Source organism: Physella acuta, unplaced genomic scaffold (assembly GCF_028476545.2).
Source record: "Physella acuta isolate Inbredline_101_S28 unplaced genomic scaffold, ASM2847654v3 ptg000058l, whole genome shotgun sequence".
NCBI classification, from domain to species: domain Eukaryota; kingdom Metazoa; phylum Mollusca; class Gastropoda; family Physidae; genus Physella; species Physella acuta.
In genome coordinates, this window is record NW_026731578.1 from 104,944 (window position 1) to 125,130 (window position 20,187).

Genomic DNA, 20,187 nt, shown 5'->3' on the forward strand with positions numbered 1-20,187 from the left:
GATGGTTATAGCCTCATCTACAGAAGGGGGTGGGGTGACGGTGGGGGGGGGGGGGGGAGTGTCGATGGGGTGATGGGTGAAGTGAAAGTGGAGCCCAACACTTCACAGATAAGTGGTAGATGTTCGTGCTAAACAAGTGAAGATGACGTCACTATGGGCCACAATGTATTCTGTCAGACACTCAAGATGACGTCACTACAGCCGCAATATATTGTGTTTTAAACACTGAAGATGACCTCACATATTTATCTGCAGAAGGTAGTAAAAATGTTTCCGTAAAAAAAAAAAACTAAAAAAAAATGACCTCGGCTACAATTGAAACAGATGTTGGGTGTCGCCATTAATTTAAAAAAAACATTTACTTACCTCCGTAAATCTACGTAGCTGGCATCATTCATGAAAACCTAATTAGCGTCTTAATTATCAAGCACGTAAGTTTAATGTTAAGAGAGTGAAGGTAAGGGTTCAGGAGACGCCTTTAGCCAGTTCAAACCGTCAGGTTGGCAGATCTATGGGGACATTAACTGATCTATGGGGGACATTAACTGATCTATGGGGGACCTTAACTGATCTATGGGGGACATTAACTGATCTATGGGGGACATTAACTGATCTATGGGGGACATTAACTGATCTATGGGGGACATTAACTGATCTATGGGGGACATTAACTGATCTATGGGGGACATTAACTGATCTATGGGGGACATTAGTGATCTATGGGGGACATTAACTGATCTATGGGGGACATTAGTGATCTATGGGGGACTTTAACTGATCTATGGGGGAAATTAACTGATCTATGGGGGACATTAGTGATCTATGGGGGACATTAGTGATCTATGGGGGACATTAGTGATCTATGGGGGACATTAACTGATCTATGGGGGACATTAGTGATCTATGGGGGACATTAACTGATCTATGGGGGACATTAACTGATCTATGGGGGACATTAGTGATCTATGGGGGACATTAACTGATCTATGGGGGACATTAGTGATCTATGGGGGACATTAACTGATGTATGGGGGACATTAACTGATCTATGGGGGACATTAACTGATCTATGGGGGACATTAACTGATCTATGGGGGACATTAGTGATCTATGGGGGACATTAACTGATCTATGGGGGACATTAGTGATCTATGGGGGACTTTAACTGATCTATGGGGGACATTAACTGATCTATGGGGGACATTAGTGATCTATGGGGGACATTAGTGATCTATGGGGGACATTAGTGATCTATGGGGGACATTAGTGATCTATGGGGGACATTAGTGATCTATGGGGGACATTAACTGATCTATGGGGGACATTAGTGATCTATGGGGGACATTAACTGATCTATGGGGGACTTTAACTGATCTATGGGGGACATTAACTGATCTATGGGGGACATTAACTGATCTATGGGGGACATTAGTGATCTATGGGGGACATTAGTGATCTATGGGGGACATTAACTGATCTATGGGGGACATTAGTGATCTATGGGGGGCATTAGTGATCTATGGGGGACATTAACTGATCTATGGGGGACATTAGTGATCTATGGGGGACATTAACTGATCTATGGGGGACTTTAACTGATCTATGGGGGACATTAGTGATCTATGGGGGACATTAACTGATCTATGGGGGACATTAACTGATCTATGGGGGACATTAACTGATCTATGGGGGACATTAACTGATCTATGGGGGACATTAACTGATCTATGGGGGACATTAACTGATCTATGGGGGACATTAGTGATCTATGGGGGACATTAGTGATCTATGGGGGACATTAACTGATCTATGGGGGACATTAGTGATCTATGGGGGACTTTAACTGATGTATGGGGGACATTAATGATCTATGGGGGACATTAGTGATCTATGGGGGACATTAGTGATCTATGGGGGACATTAACTGATCTATGGGGGACATTAGTGATCTATGGGGGACATTAGTGATCTATGGGGGACATTAACTGATCTATGGGGGACATTAACTGATGTATGGGGGACTAACTGATCTATGGGGGAAATTAGTGATCTATGGGGGACATTAGTGATCTATGGGGGACATTAACTGATCTATGGGGGACATTAACTGATCTATGGGGGACATTAGTGATCTATGGGGGACATTAGTGATCTATGGGGGACATTAACTGATCTATGGGGGACATTAGTGATCTATGGGGGACATTAACTGATCTATGGGGGACATTAGTGATCTATGGGGGACATTAACTGATCTATGGGGGACATTAGTGATCTATGGGGGACTTTAACTGATCTATGGGGGACATTAGTGATCTATGGGGGACATTAACTGATCTATGGGGGACTTTAACTGATCTATGGGGGACATTAACTGATCTATGGGGGACATTAGTGATCTATGGGGGACTTTAACTAATGTATGGGGGACTATCTGATCTATGGGGGACATTAGTGATCTATGGGGGACATTAGTGATCTATGGGGGACATTAGTGATCTATGGGGGACATTAACTGATCTATGGGGGACATTAGTGATCTATGGGGGACATTAGTGATCTATGGGGGACATTAACTGATCTATGGGGGACATTAACTGATGTATGGTGGACTAACTGATCTATGGGGGACATTAGTGATCTATGGGGGACATTAACTGATCTATGGGGGACATTAACTGATCTATGGGGGACATTAGTGATCTATGGGGGACATTAGTGATTTATGGGGGACATTAACTGATCTATGGGGGACATTAGTGATCTATGGGGGACATTAACTGATCTATGGGGGACATTAGTGATCTATGGGGGACATTAACTGATCTATGGGGGACATTAGTGATCTATGGGGGACTTTAACTGATCTATGGGGGACATTAGTGATCTATGGGGGACATTAACTGATCTATGGGGGACTTTAACTGATCTATGGGGGACATTAACTGATCTATGGGGGACATTAGTGATCTATGGGGGACTTTAACTAATGTATGGGGGACTATCTGATCTATGGGGGACATTAGTGATCTATGGGGGACATTAGTGATCTATGGGGGACATTAGTGATCTATGGGGGACATTAACTGATCTATGGGGGACATTAGTGATCTATGGGGGACATTAGTGATCTATGGGGGACATTAACTGATCTATGGGGGACATTAACTGATGTATGGTGGACTAACTGATCTATGGGGGACATTAGTGATCTATGGGGGACATTAGTGATCTATGGGGGACATTAACTGATCTATGGGGGACATTAACTGATCTATGGGGGACATTAATGATCTATGGGGGACATTAGTGATCTATGGGGGACATTAACTGATCTATGGGGGACATTAGTGATCTATGGGGGACATTAACTGATCTATGGGGGACATTAGTGATCTATGGGGGACATTAACTGATCTATGGGGGACATTAGTGATCTATGGGGGACTTTAACTGATCTATGGGGGACATTAGTGATCTATGGGGGACATTAACTGATCTATGGGGGACTTTAACTGATCTATGGGGGACATTAACTGATCTATGGGGGACATTAGTGATCTATGGGGGACATTAACTGATCTATGGGGGACATTAGTGATCTATGGGGGACATTAGTGATCTATGGGGGACATTAACTGATCTATGGGGGACTTTAACTGATCTATGGGGACATTACAATTTTGGTGCTGTAGTACTTCAGTGTGGGGGATGTACTTCAGTGTAGGGGATGTACTTCAGTGTGGGGGATGTACTTCAGTGTGGGGGATGTACTTCAGTGTGGGGGATGTACTTCAGTGTGGGGAATGTACTTCAGTGTGGGGGATGTACTTCAGTGTGGGGGATGTACTTCAGTGTGGGGGATGTACTTCAGTGTGGGGGATGTACTTCAGTGTGGGGGATGTACTTCAGTGTGGGGGATGTACTTCAGTGTGGGGGATGTACTTCAGTGTGGGGGATGTACTTCAGTGTGGGGGATGTACTTCTGGCTCGAGAGCCATTTTCAGACCGCTGGCAGGTATACGATGACGTCATTACAATCTCAGCCAAGCTCACTCCCCGTGTCGTGTGGCCTTGACCTCCGACCTTTGGCTTTTTGGACCTTCGACCTGCTGGACCAATCATAGGATGAATAACACGTCATACAACAGTCATCGATACCATTCAATAGCTGTATTCAATAAGTGTCTATGGCTATACTCCTGTATGTTTATGTTTAATTAATTAGTTCCATTATTCCAATGTGTGCTAATGTTGTATACATCATAATTTGACCCAACCTTCCACCCCACATCAGGATACAATTTTCTGTGCTAAATGTTGTATACATCCAACCTTCCATCCCACAGCACCTTCGCCTACAAGATCATCATCCCCGTGGTGTGGGGGCTGATCATCTTCATCGGCGCTGTCGGCAACATCATCGTCGTCTTCACCATGTGCTCTCATGGCGGCCGCTCAATGCCCAGGTGGGTGTCTCTGTGTGTATCTCTGTGTGTGTGTGTGTGTCTCTGTGTGTCGGTTTGTGTGTCTCTTTGTTTCTCTGTGTTTCTCTCAGTGTTTCTCTCAGTGTGTCTGTCAGTGTGTCTCTCTGTGTGTCTGTTGGTGTCTTTTTCGGTGTGTCTGTGTGTCTCTCAGTGTGTCGGTCAGTGTGTCTCTCAGTGTGTCGGTCAGTGTGTCTCTCAGTGTGTCGGTCAGTGTTTCTCTCAGTGTGTCGGTCAGTGTGTCTCTCAGTGTGTCTGTTAGTGAGACAAACTCATGTTTAATACACACAAGTGCATGTATGATACACACACACACACACTATATCTTCAAGTGTAAAACTAGTTTATAATTTTTACATATTTCGATACCTGTGACTTATACAAGTTGTATCCAGCTTAACCTGCTCACCTTGATTGAAAATAAACGGTGAACAGACACGCCGTCTTAAGGTCCGCATCGCAAATTGATTTCCTTCTAATTATCTGATGACGTTTAAAATTGATTATCTAATGACATTTGAAAATTCTCAGTTCTAGAGAACGGATATTTGTTCTTCTCTTACAAAAGTTGAAACTAAAGCCGACAGACGAATTAATTAGCCGGAGTTGATCAAACTAATAATCAGCTCTTACGTCATCAGTCATATCAGGCAAACATGGGACTACTGACAGATGGCATTAGTCAAGTGATAGAATAATGATGTCAGTGACACAAGAAGGTGTCATTAACACAATAATGTTGTCATTGACATAATGTCAGCGACACAATAAGGTTGTCAGTGACAGAGAGGTGAAAGATGTGTGTTGACAGACAATGTTAACCTTATTTTAATCTTCATTCATCGTGCATCTCAAATATTTAATTATACCTTAATGCTAATGCTCGACTGTCAACGAATTTAAAATATTTAATTATGCCCTAATGTTTGATAACGAATGCATTTAAAATAGGGTAATTAACAAATATAAACGTATTGTTTTCCCCTGGTTTTTTTAAATTAATGAATTATGCTAATGAATTGATTTCGTCTGGCTATACCATTTATTTAAACTGTCTGATTTAGAAGATATGGCGAGCCAGTTTTTGTTGCTGATGCGAGTGGTGGGGATGTCGCTAGAATCAAACTCTTCCATTTATTTAGTTCTGTGGTGGAGGTCTTGTCTTCCATTCATTTAGTTCTGTGGTGGAGATCTTGTAGAAGAGAATCAACAAACTCCACTGAGGCATGTTGGCACCATGAGAGGGAGGGGGAGGGGGGGGGGGTCATATCTTGCCGTTTAGCAAATTATTTAGACTCAGCAAATTATAAAGTACAACATAACGTCTGTATTTGTGAACTTTCAATGGACATTAGTATAGAACGTGGGGTTTAAAATAGAATGGTATAATTATACTCATGACCTCTGGTAATGTCAACATTTAGTCAGTTCCGTTATTACCTCAAATGGTGTGAACAATTAGTCAGTTCCGTTATGACCTCAAATGATGTCGACATTTAGTCAGTTCCGTTATGACCTCAAATGATGTCGACATTTAGTCAGTTTCATCATAACAACTACAACATCATACCAGTCTCAGGTAGCACGACATTGGGGCGACAGAAGTAAAAAAAAAAAAGGGAATCTAAAAGTATGAGAGAACTTCAAAACTTAAAGACGTTTGATACATATATCAAGTATCACAGATAAGCACAAACATTAGCAAGTATAGCCTGGGGTTAGGGTTACATCCTTACACCCTTCCACCTTTACATCCTTACATCCTTACATCCTTACATCCTTACAGCCTAACATATGTATGTCCCCAGGTCCACCACCAACTGTTACATCATCAACGTGGCCCTAGCTGACCTCGCCTTCCTGTCAATAACAGTCCCTATAACCATCGCTCATTACGTGTCTTATAACTGGGTCTATGGCGAAATCATGTGCAAGTTTCAGAACTATATCGCCTATGTAAGTTCGACTCTAGTATTATATTCATGTGCAATATATTTACATATTATATTTTTATTTATAAACTACGCATATATATATATATATATATATATATATATATATATATATATTATATATATATATATATATATATATATATATATATATATATATATATATATATATATATATATATATATATATATATATATATATATACTATAAACGTGCATGTATATTCGTCCCTCCCTATCCACACGCCCAGCTAACTTGTGGTGACCTCTGACCTTCCAGGTGTCCTTGCTGTCCACCTGCCTTACGCTGACCGCCATGACCATCGACCGATATTTTGCCATCGTCCATCCCATTCGGTCACTCCACAGTCGAACCCCCCGGGGAGCGGCCATCATTTGTATAGCCATCTGGTTAGGTGAGTGACGTCATCTGGTCTCGTCTGTGTGTTGGTGACGTCATGTTGTTTTGTCTAGCACTGCCATCACTGAAGATCTTGAAAGTCCATGCCACGCCCACTACCTGACATTTAACTCCTGACTCTGTATCGGCTGCTTCTGTATCGGCCTTGTGGCTACATGTTTAATACAGACACCGAACACACTTTAGTATAACCAGCGAACACACCAATATTTGGGGTGTGGGGAAATTGCGAGACGCGAAAAGCGAAATGGCGAGGCGGGAAAATGCGAGAAGGTAATGCGAGACATACCTGCGGAATTAAGGGTAAATAGCGAGACACTTTTTGCGAAAAAAGTTTTTTTTTGTTTTTTTTGTCCATCTTTATTTATTTAAATTATTTTTGTTTTTGTTTTAAAATAAACAAGCATTTAACCATACCCTTTAACACGAGTGTTGTATGTTGTTATTTTTTATCTAGATACTAAGAAGATAGATCTATATCTAGATCTATCTATTTAAAAATCCTAACATCGTTGCTGTGCTACTGTCATCGCCCGCTCTTGTTAGCGAGAGGAAAATCCCGTCTCAGTCGGCATTAATTTAAAAATCTAGCCCGCTCATGTTTATACAAACGTGAGCTGTGTCATTGTGAATTGGTATAATCTTGTCAGCAGGAGAGATATTTTGCAACATCTATTTATGGATTTTTGTACTTGCAAAAAGTGTAAAAGTATAAACAATTCTAAAAAGTGCAATTTATTTTTTTATTAAGTAATTTTAACTACAAACAAAATTTACAAACAAAATCTTCTGAAACAGTCCTCAAACACACATCGTGACCCATTTATACATTTTTCTTTTGCTACTTCTTCCAATCCACATTCACAACATTTCACATTCTCATCACAGTTGACCTCCTCGTTCATCCCACAAACAACACTGGCACCCATGTTCTCATCATCATCATCCGCACGCTCAACATCTGTTTTCCGTTTTTTATAATTTGGATTTTTTATCATTTCTGTAATTTTGGCACAACCGTGATATAAAATCTAATATAAATTAGTGTAAAGGAACATTGGAAGAGAAAACACACAGTAGTAGTTCTTACCTCCAGAATAGTTGTATCCAAATGATGTAGGCATTTCCTTGTGCTTAGATTTATATGGTAAAAAAGCTAGAAAAAAATCGTAGGCGGCGGCTATAATACAAAATTTCTATGCAACAATAGAAAATATGTTTGCGGCGGCAGCGGATCCGGGCACGGCGATCTTCAAAGACGGTAAATCAGGCGGCCTCGGCGTTCCACACAAAAGAAAGAAGTTGATCTATCGTCGTCGGTATTTCCGTCGGTTTCGAACAAGGTGGTATTCTAAGTCGACACAAAAGATGGGGGGAGTTGACAAATCATCAGTATGTCTAGCGACGGAAAAATCGGAAGTTTTAACAATGTAAACGAAACGTCTTTGAAGTCTGGACCAAATACCACTGAAAATCGGGTGCGGTAAATTTTTCGCAGAAATCTTCGCATTTCAACACCACCCAGCGTAAGTATCGGCTTGTGGTAAAATGCGAGACAAAAAGTCACGTGACCTACCGTTTTCGCGCCCTTCTCGCATTTTCCCGCCTCGCCATTTCGCTTTTCGCGTCTCGCAATTTCCCCACACCCCAATATTTGGCCACTAACCACAACTATATTTGGCGGTGAACGGAAAAAAAGTCACAGGAAAAAAGTCACTAAGGAAATTTTTTTTCGGAAAAAAAGTCGCAGAAATAAAATCACAGAAAACATGTCCCAAAAATCTTTTCATAAATGTTTTGATTTTAATTGTTGAGAATTGTGAAAATTGTGGGTATTTATTGATGTGTGGGTTTTTGCAGCATATTTATAAACGATACAGGCATTATGGTTAATAACACTAATAAGTAAAAATAATGTAACCTAATTTACACAGAAGCAACAACTTTTATAATTAATTAATGAATTTAGATAAATATGCTGTAGAAATGTTAAATATAAACGAAATTTAGGCACATCATTGTGTTTTGCATGTTCTTTTTTTTTTTCCATTCCCTGGTCGGCCTCTCCTCAGTCGGCCTTGTCCGTCCATATTGTGTGTTGTTGACGTTTTGCGTCAATGACAGCCCGTGTCGGGTTTCTGCTTTGATCCTTTCCTTTGTTAAGTAATGCGTGTGATAAATGTGGGAAGTACAGGTGGTTGACCTATTGCCGCAATGAGTTGAGGGCTGCAAGTCACATTAACTACGTCTTTATGCCTTTTCGCGCTAATTTAAAGTTAGTATTTAACAAATACTATAAAAAAAGAGAACGTTGAACCATTTTATTAAATTATATTAAATATTATATGTATAAAGGAATTGAAATGTAAATACTACACACTACGTGTGTTATAAATATCACTAATATCAATATTCAACATACGCACATTTCATTATATTTAATTAATCTAAGTTGATTTGCACTTTCTGAATATTTAATACATAAAAGTATTAACACGTTCCATGCAAATATATATTTGTGTCTTTTTTTCCCATGACTTTTTTTCCTGTGACTTTTTTTCCTACAATCATATTTAGCCACTAGCCACACCTGTATTTGGCCACTAACTACACGAATATTTGGCCGCTAAACGCATCTTTGTTTAGCCAAGAACATGATGTACGCGTTAAAATAATGCCTTCACATTTTCCCTATGACGTCATGCACGCTAATATAATTGACGTCAGTATGTTGACATACAGATTGTTTACTGCCCCCCCCCGCATAATTTCTAGTTTGTTTTGCCGTGTCCACGAACGCCATTACAGAAAATCGATCTCTCGGCGTGATTGATTTTCTCTTCTCTGATCTAATTTGATTTCTTGAAGACATGGACTGTCCTCTTGTCAAACCACTCGATTCATTGTCTGGGGGTGGGGAGGGGGGGTCGGGCTGGGGCAGGGGTCGGGTTAACAGAATAATCATTTGAATCCTATCACTCCGCCATGTGAATAAATCTCTTATCACATAGATAAAGTTAGTGTAGCTAATCGAATTATCTCTTCAGACAAGAGTGAGTCTTATATCGACGAATCTTTCATCTAAATCATCTCCAACCTACGACATTCTAACCTAGGTAACACCATTCCGTGGTGAATTGGAGAGATGTGAAAACCCTTAGCGAACCTCCGTGAGACCATTCCGTGGTGAATTGGAGAGATGTGAAAACCCTTAGCGAGCTGAGTACTAGCACGTCATCGTTAAGACAGAATGCGAGTGTGTGTGGGTTGTGGGGGAAAGTTTTGATACTGCCCATCTTACCACTACAAGACAAAAATGTGTTGTGTGTATGAGGTGTGTATAGAAAATGTTGCAGTCCTGATGGTGTTTCTCTATGTCCTGATGGTGTTTCACTATGTCCTGATGGTGTTTCACTATGCCCTGATGGTGTTTCACTATGTCCTGATGGTGTTTCACTATGTCCTGATGGTGTTTCACTATGTCCTGATGGTGTTTCACTATGTTCTGATGGTGTTTCACTATTTCAGCGTCTGGTGCCGCGTGTTCCCCCTACCTGATGGTGTTTCTCTATGTGCTGATAGTGTTTCACTATGTTCTGATGGTGTTTCCCCATTTCAGCGTCTGGTGCCGCGTGTTCCCCCTACCTAATGGTGTTTCACTATGTCCTACACTATGTCCTGATGGTGTTTCACTATGTTCTGATGGTGTTTCACTATTTCAGCGTCTGGTGCCGCGTGTTCCCCCTACCTGATGGTGTTTCTCTATGTGCTGATGGTGTTTCACTATGTTCTGATGGTGTTTCCCCATTTCAGCGTCTGGTGCCGCCTGTTCCCCCTACCTAATGGTGTTTCACTATGTCCTACACTATGTCCTGATGGTGTTTCACTGTGTCCTGATGGTGTTTCACTATGTCCTGATGGTGTTTCACTATGTCCTGATGGTGTTTCACTATGTTCTGATGGTGTTTCACTATGTTCTGATGGTGTTTCCCCATTTCAGCGTCTGGTGCCGCCTGTTTCCCCTACCTAATGGTGTTTCACTATGTCCTACACTATGTCCTGATGGTGTTTCACTGTGTCCTGATGGTGTTTCACTATGTCCTGATGGTGTTTCACTATGTCCTGATGGTGTTTCACTATGTTCTGATGGTGTTTCGCTATGTCCTGCACTATGTTCTGATGGTGTTTCACTATGTCCTGATGGTGTTTCCCCATTTCAGCGTCTGGTGCCGCCTGTTCCCCCTACCTAATGGTGTTTCACTATGTCCTACACTATGTGCTGATGGTGTTTCACTATGTCCTGATGGTGTTTCCCCATTTCAGCGTCTGGTGCCGCGTGTTCCCCCTACCTAATGGTGTTTCACTATGTGCTGATGGTGTTTCACTATGTCCTGATGGTGTTTCCCCATTTCAGCGTCTGGTGCCGCGTGTTCCCCCTACCTAATGGTGTTTCACTATGTCCTACACTATGTCCTGATGGTGTTTCCCCATTTCAGCGTCTGGTGCCGCCTGTTCCCCCTATCTGATGGTGTTTCTCTATGTGCTGATGGTGTTTCACTATGTCCTGTTGGTGTTTCGCTATGTCCTGCACTATGTCCTGATGGTGTTTCCCCATTTCAGCGTCTGGTGCCGCCTGTTCCCCGTACCTGATGGTGTTTGGCCTGGAACTCAAGAACTCGCAGACGGTGTGTATGAGGACGTGGTCCCTGGGGTGGGAGAAGGCCATGACGGTCATGGTGGTGCTGGTCACGTACGTGGTGCCGCTCTCCGTCATCCTGGTCAGCTACACCTTCATCCTCCGCTTTCTCTGGCAGCACCGCATCGGGGTCCGCAAGGAACTGGACGTAAGTTCTAGAACATTTTGTGTATCATCTTAGATGGTAAGTTCTAGAACACCTGGTGTAACATCTTAGATGGTAAGTTCTAGAACACCTGGTACAACATCTTAGATGGTAAGTTCTAGAACACTTTATGTATCATCTTAGATGGTAAGTTCTAGAACACTTTATGTATCATCTTAGATGGTAAGTTCTAGAACACCTGGTACAACATCTTAGATGGTAAGTTCTAGAACACTTTGTGTAACATCTTAGATGGTAAGTTCTAGAACATTTTATGTATCATCTTAGATGGCTGTAAGTTCTAGATCACCTGGTACAACATCTTAGATGGTAAGTTCTAGAACACTTTGTGTAACATCTTAGATGGTAAGTTCTAGAACATTTTATGTATCATCTTAGATGGCTGTAAGTTCTAGATCACCTGGTGTAACATCTTAGATGGCCGTAAGTTCTATGTCTACGGTTGCAACATCTTTATTTTACTTGTTTGAAAAGCAGATGTAAAAAAAAAAATCAGAATTTGGATAGTTTATTTCTAGATTTCTTAAAAAAAATATTTTACATAAAATAGTTCTATCTTTTATAAAGGTTATAAACTATGCATTTAAACCCAACAATTAAAAGACGTGGTTTTAATATCTTTATTTAATTAATTACACGATTGTTGCTTGCTACAGCCGAGCGAGTTGTCTAACTTGTTTTTGTTTTGTTTGACCAGCATGACTCTGACTCCACGGAGTCAGTGATTGGAGTCGGCACGACGATCGCCAGACGTCGAAAGAAAGTGGCGAAGATGGTGGCCGTGGTGGTGATCCTGTTCGCCATCACTTGGCTGCCCATCCACCTCTTCAACCTGTGCTACGCCCTCATCCCCAACTTCCCCCAGAGCCAGCCGCTCTACGACCTCAAGATCTTCGCCCACACCCTCTCCTATACCAGCAGCTGCATCAACCCCTTCGTCTACACCATCATGGGCGACGGATTCCGGAAGGCTTTCAGGGAGTCGCTGTGTGGGTGTCGGGGCGGCTCCCCGTCCTACCACTCCCGACCCAGCTACCCCAGGAGGAGCGGCAGCACCATCGAGACACGCCTCAACGGTGAGTGACGTGACAGCCTCGACTTCATCAACTTTAAACCGCCCAATTCATGCCGGGTACTGTACTTTAGCTGAGTGAGCTGGACATTGTTGTGGTGACTCGATTGGCCATTGTCAGATATCCAACAAACTGTCAGATATCAAACTTTCAGATATCCAACAAAATGACCTATCTGACTATCTTAAAAAATAGCAGATGTCTATTTACCTAATGGAGTGTGGAAACTATTCGCAAACTTGTCATTCGAACGGAATCTTCGAGAAAAACATTTGGTAACGTCACTGTCGTCAACTTGGTGGTGGCGATGGTTGTGGTGGTGGTTGTGGTTGTGGTGGTGTGGACAACATGGAGGTTGTGTGACCCAGGTTGTATAGCAGTTGTAAACAACGTTGTGATGACATGTTGTGATGACATGTTGTGATGACATGTTGTGATGACATGTTGTGATGACATGTTGTGATGACATGTTGTGATGACATGTTGTGATGACATGTTGTGATGAGTGGAGTAATCGCCCTTTGTGGGGAGGCAGGCGTCAGATCACGTGACAAGCACGGCCCTCTGATCACGTGACAATCACGGCCCTCTGATCACGTGACAAGCACGGTCCTCTGATCACGTGACAAGCACGGCCCTCTGATCACGTGACAAGCACGGCACTCTGATCACGTGACAAGCACGGCCCTCTGATCACGTGACAGGCACGGCCCTCAGATCACGTGGTGTTTCGACTAGCCCGGACAAAAAAAAAACTGATTAAAGATCGGATTAACTGATGGAAAGATTTCAAATGGTGTCACGGATTAAAGGATTGTTTGCGATTGTTCAGGATTAAATGATTATTGAGATTGTGAAAGATTAAAGGATTGTCACTGGTTAAAGGATTAACGTGATCAGGTTAAAATATGACAGACAGTGGAGAGGATAAGTTCACAGACAGACACACGAACACACACACATACAAACAAATATTTGAATATAAATTTTAAAATATAGTGCTGCATCATCCAGTAAACTTTACACCCCTACAACATCCACACCCCAACTTTATATCAACACCCCTTACCACACCACTACCATATTCACACCACATCCACACCACCACCACATCCACACTTCAAACCCAATACTACCTCCACACACCAAACCACACCACTGCTACATCCACCCAACCACCTAACCACCCAACCACCTAACCACCTAATCACCTAACCACCCAACCACCTTACCACCCAACCACCTAACCACCTAATCACCCAACCACCTAACCACCTTACCACCCAACCACCTAACCACCTAATCACCCAACCACCCAACCACCTAACCACCTAGTCACCCAACCACCCAACCACCTAACCACATGTGAACCACCAGTGCCCACTGCCAACCTAGTAACAGCAGAACATCTTACAATCTGCACTCCAGACAATATGTGCTGACTTTCAACCCATGTCTTTGTTTCGTAGAGTTGAAAACTAAAGACAGGAGGATTTTATTGACGCGCGGTGTTTGATCCTACCTGATTTGTGACACTTATGTTGATACTTTGTCAAGACTTTGTCATTATTTTTTTAAAATTGTGTCAATATTGTGTCAATGTTCTGTCAAGATTTAGTCCAGATTCTGGTCTCCAAGACCAACTCGGTGCCCGCCGCGTCTGGCTGTTGCTCAATCTTGACCCAGGATGCTAAATAACTGGAGTAAATCAGAGTTACCGTCCTTAGAAAACTATTTGGCCTGCCTTGTATCACGCAGACTTAAGTTTGTGCCGGTAAAATCTTTCTTGTCATCTTGGAATGTTCCTGCATAAATCTTCATTAATTACATGTGGGATTACTTAGAACTTTAATTGATTTCACCAATGTACTGAATCTTGTCCAAACTGATCTGTCAATAGTTTTTGCCTTTATTAGATCCAAACAATTTTTCTTGTTCTTAAAGAAGTAATTCTCAAACCTCCCACCCCTGATGTTACATCCCCTCCCACCCCCTAGTATACACCACCTCCCCCCCTGTCGTATAACACCTCCTACCTCTGCCGTATATGACTTCCCACCCATATATTACACTTCCCCTCCCACCCCTGGTATAAATCCCCCTCCCACCTCTGCCGTACACGACCTCCCACCCCCGATGAACACCCCCTCCCACCTCTGATATACACCCCCTCCCACCTCTGATGTACACCTCATCCCACCCCTGGTGTAAATCCGCCTCCCACCTCTGATGTACACCCCCTCCCACCTCTGATGTACACCCCCTCCCATCTCTGATGTACACCCCCTCCCACCCCTGATATACACCCCCTCCCACCTCTGATATACACCCCCTCCCTAATTGATACACCCCTATCAGACGACTAACACCTGTGTATGACCCAGCAACCGTTTGAAAACCAAACCTCACCCGTCATGTTCTGCCTTATACATCTCGCTACTAATGTCTGTAATAAAACCTGGTTAAATCACCATCTAACCATCCAATGATACTTTGTGTTCCAAGGGAAATAATCCAGGTTTTTATGGTTTTTGTACATAAACATGCGAATCAAGCAGCGTAACTTTTAGTTGTCGTACTTTGAACTATGTGTTGTATATATGTCCTTTATGTCAACATAAAATTACACATAAGGTGTTTCACTACTGACAAACTAATGTAAACATGGAGATTTCATACATCAAAGTCTTATTTGTTCGCCCTCCACCGAATGTGTACATTTTAAAATGTGTAACTACGGTATTATGTTGACGAAATGATTGGACAGCCATTTTTATAAACAGCGCAAGACATAACAAGAGATTTTTGAATTGTTTGAAAACAGCAATATCTATGTTACTGTATCCATGTGTGAAGTTATATTGTAAATATAAACAATTGGTGGGATCCTTTGTAAAGTAATGTGTACATTTAATATGACAGATACATGTCTCTGTGTGAGTCATTGTCAACGGAAAAGTCACAGAAAAAAGTCACAAGAAAAAAGTCACAGGTTAAAAAAAATGCACAGAAAAAGGTCACTAAGGAAAAATGTAATCGGAAAAAAAAAGTCACAGAAGTAAAGTCACAGAAAAAAAAAACCAATACAAAATTTCTATCGGATAAAAAGTCACAGAAATAAAGTCACAAAAATTTTCTAAGAAATATTTTGATTTAATTGTTGAGAATTGTAAAATTGTGGGTGTTTGTATTAATGTGGGTGGTGTAATTGTGGTAGAATATTTATAAACTTAAGAGCATTATGGTTAATAACAATAATAAGTAAAAATAGTTTACACAGCAACCTCAAATTTTGTTAAGTATTTAGTTATTTACGCAGCAGAAAAAATAATCATAAAAGAAATGTAGACACATTATTATGTTTAGCAAATGTGTTTGGCCGTAGCCTCTTCTTGGTCGGCTTCTCCTTAGTCGGCCTTAGCCGGCCATATTTGTTTACGTTTTGCGTCAATGACAGCATTTGTACTGGGTCGGCTTTATGTTTTAATCCTATGTAACGAGCGTGATAAATATGGGCAGTAAAGGTGGTTGAACTATGGCTGCCATCGGTTGAGGGCAGTCCGTCACATTAACTACGTCCTTACGCCATTTCACGCTTTTTGAAGTTAGTATTTAAAAAAAAACACGATAAAAACTAAAAGGTTCGAACGTTCTATTAAATTATATTAAATATGATATGTTTACAAGAATTAAAACCTACATACTTCATACTAAATATTTTCACATGTGTTATAAATATTACAATACGTACACAACCTAGGCACATATATCTACAAAATCTTCATTTAATTTTAATTAATCGTAAATTAATTTGCATTTTCTGAATATTTTTAATGCATAAAAGTTGGCCTATTAGCAAATTCCATGTTAATACACATTTGTGACTTTTTTTCCCTCTGATTTTTTTCATGTCTATTTTTTCATGTGACTTTTTCCCGGTGCCTTTTTTATGTTTGTTCTTTTGCTGTGACTTTTTCCCCCTACAATCGTGCGTCATACCCCAGCCATAGATGTCGTAAAGCTATTGTTCGCCGCTGGGCCTTTCTATTTTTAGCTCAGTCGGGATACATCACAACAGACAGATTGAGACTATATATAATGTTGATATATATATATATATATATATATATATATATATATATATATATATATATATATATATATATATATATATATATATATATATATATTAGGCGTATATTTTTTTTCCATTTATTTATATATACGTAGGCTAAACCTAAGGAAAGCCAATAAATTGTGATAACCAATTTTTTTTCGGCTACTATTTCATATAAATCTATCAAAACTTTTAAATCCTGTCAACAGTTTATCTGCTATGCCTACTCCGGCCCCTCCCCCTTCCCGTGACGCATTTGGCAGTTCATAGTTCATGCCGGTATGTCAGTTAACAACACATGGCTAAGGTGTATATAGTGTCATGTCGTGACGTCATCGTGACTGTACAGGGAGGCTTTATGTTATGGTCAGTGTTTCTTCCAGGCATCTCTTCGGAGGAGGGGGTGGTCTGAGCCCCTGGAACGAAATGGAATGTATATAAAATAATTTATAGAAAATATATACTTTTAACAGTGCCCCCCCCCCCCACGCGAGAAATTCCAAGCCAAGTACCCCCCCCCCCCCGCCCCGACCCTTCGGAGAAAATAGTCTGGAAGAAACACTGGAGAAGTTCAAGCCCCGCCCACAACTTATCGTACATGTTATTTAAAGGGTTTAAGTCCCACCCTAAACGCATTATACATGTCAGTCAGGTTGTTAAGCCCCGCCCACAACATATCGTACATGTCATTTAAAGGGTTTAAGTCCCACCCTAAACGCATTGTACATGTCAGCCAGAGAGTTAAGCCCCGCCCACAACATATCGTACATGTCAATCATAGGTTCAAGCCCCGCCCACAGCGTATTGCTCGTGTCAACTGGGCGTGTGTCGTCACACGTCAACCCACCCGCCTGACAACTTACATGGTGTGTAGTCTTTGTTTAGTAGCTGTTTGAATAGTTTCTCAAAATGACAATAAACAAAATTTGAATCAAAGTATGTCTTTGTTAGGAATATTTATAGTGTACGTTTGTCCTGAATGTGAGTTTTGAATGTTTGTTGTGAATATTTGATTGAATGTTTTTTGTAAATATTTATTAAGATTGTTTGTTGTGAATATTTGATTGAATTTTGAACTAAAAACACAGTTTACGTGTGTTAATACTCACAAATTAAAATTTCAATGATTCTATATGTATCTAAAAACAAAACAAAAACTGTAGTTTTAACATTTAGTAGAGTTTCTCTGCCTCTCAGTCTATGTGTTGGGTACCAATAAAAGCTGGGTGGACTCAGGGACGTTCTATTCACATTCGGACTTGTGATGTTCGGGTTAGCGCTAGACCACGCAGTCCCACAAGGTGTCGATGACCTTAAAACTTAATCATTGTGACAACCGCTTAACGTTAATCCTAGCAACAATCTTATAACATTAGTCATGGTGTTACTTGTAACCAGAGGCGTATCCAGGTTTTCAGTGTAGGGGGAGCGAAAATAGCAAAAAAAAAGGCGCCGAATTTGTAATATCTTCTATATACGTATATATATATATATATATATATATATATATATATATATATATATATATATATATATATATATATATATATATATATATATTAGCTGTATGTTGTTGCTTCGCTATGATGTAAAATAAATTGAAAGTAGCAATCTGAAGAAATAAAATAAAAAACATACACATTGTAGGCAGAGAAAACAAAAAATGTAGGCTGACAAAACAAAAAAATGTATAACTCTAAACAGAAAAAAAAATATACACACTCTACAACAAAAAACAATGAACGCAACATTATCTGTTTTGTAACCCTTGTAAAAAAATCACATAATAATTTCTGGGACATTTATTAAGACGAGCGAAAAGAGGAAATAATCACTATTTTAATATAAATAAGTATATGTCTACACATTTAATTATAAATATCAAAACAACTCAATAATTACTTAATAATCTAATAAAGTAGTTTAACGCTATTAGGTTTTACAAAAATATTTTGTCTACAATCAGAATTATATATATTGTCATTATAAATGCTTAAGTATTACAGAATAATGAAAGTTTTTTAAATCAGAGTTGGTATAAAACCCAGCTTTTCAATAGACATATAAAATTCGGATAAATAGCCTACAGATAACCAATATATAGGTCTTGCATTTCAGATCATCCATGGTAAAGTTAGCTACCGACTTTTTGTGTTCTTTAAAGATCATTTTTTTAAACATAATGATAAGGTATGGGTTAGATCACTGTATTGCTCACACACCATTTTACTTGTAATTGCAAAAACAATATTCACAGAGATTTACGTTTCAAAAGCTATGATTCTGGCGGCATGGTAGCCTACTTTGGTACATCATTACGCGTTTTCCCAAATGTACTTAATAGATCAGTTCGGGGAGGGTTGGGGGTGGGGGGGGGGGGGGGGTTCAACTACATTCACCACTGTCCGGTCACTTTAGGTCAATTATCCAACCCAGCGTATACCTAGGTGTGACATTAATGTCACTCTACACAATTGTGGTGGTGAGGTGTGGGGGGGGGATAACTTAGCGTCATTTTTAGACGACTGTTCTAAACATACATATTCAATTACACATGTATACTGATTCAAAAATAGATTTAAATAAGTAGCAGTGGTATTATAAAAATAATTATTTTACAGAGGGGGGGGGGGGATTATAACCATCATAGCACCCCCCCCCCCCCGCCTGCTCTACTGAGCTGAGCGGATAATTAACTGTGCGATCAGTGTTAGTTTAAATTGAGTTGTTTTTTTAATACAAAATATAGCATTATTTATATTTAATATAGATCTAGATATAGTAAACTAAAATAATAATTAATATAAAGTTGATATTGTTTCATATAAATTTGTAATCGTAATCACTATCGCCCATACTGTCATAATACTACTACTTCATCGTGATGACGTTGTTGACCTTGTCAAAACTTACCCACCGCTACGCAGTTCGCCCATAAGTAAATTTAAATAGAGGTGCCACATCAGTTGTATTTATGTCTCTATTGTAATTTCAAAAATTAATTACACGATTTAAACTGTATATATAAAGTAATTTTGTGTGAAGTTTTATGTGTAGCATTTTCTAATTCAATTATTCTAAACAAATACATTATACAGGTGCCTTAAACTTAACACTAATCTTGCCAAGTGCTACTACCCTTAGAGGTTTTTTAAACATTGCAATGCATCGTAATGGTTATTTTTAGATTGAGAAACTGATGCAGCTGCTAATACGTGTTGTGAACGTCGACTCTACTAGTCTATTACTACTATGCTTAATTGCTGCATGAAAATGAA

The 20,187-nt window shown here is 40.2% G+C and overlaps 1 protein-coding gene across 2 annotated transcripts in view; it reads left to right on the top strand.

Moving 5' to 3' along the window:
• Positions 1-13,118, top strand: part of LOC131948272 (galanin receptor 2a) — a 102,050-nt gene extending 88,932 nt beyond the window's left edge. For both annotated transcript variants that reach the window (XM_059309811.1, XM_059309820.1), the window contains 5 exons: positions 4,350-4,469; positions 6,293-6,440; positions 6,717-6,852; positions 11,478-11,701; positions 12,417-13,118. In XM_059309811.1, the coding sequence (XP_059165794.1) occupies positions 4,350-4,469; positions 6,293-6,440; positions 6,717-6,852; positions 11,478-11,701; positions 12,417-12,803 (1,015 nt within the window). In that variant the 3' untranslated portion in view covers positions 12,804-13,118. The remainder of the gene's footprint in view (positions 1-4,349; positions 4,470-6,292; positions 6,441-6,716; positions 6,853-11,477; positions 11,702-12,416) is intronic.
• The last annotated feature ends 7,069 nt before the right edge of the window (positions 13,119-20,187 follow it).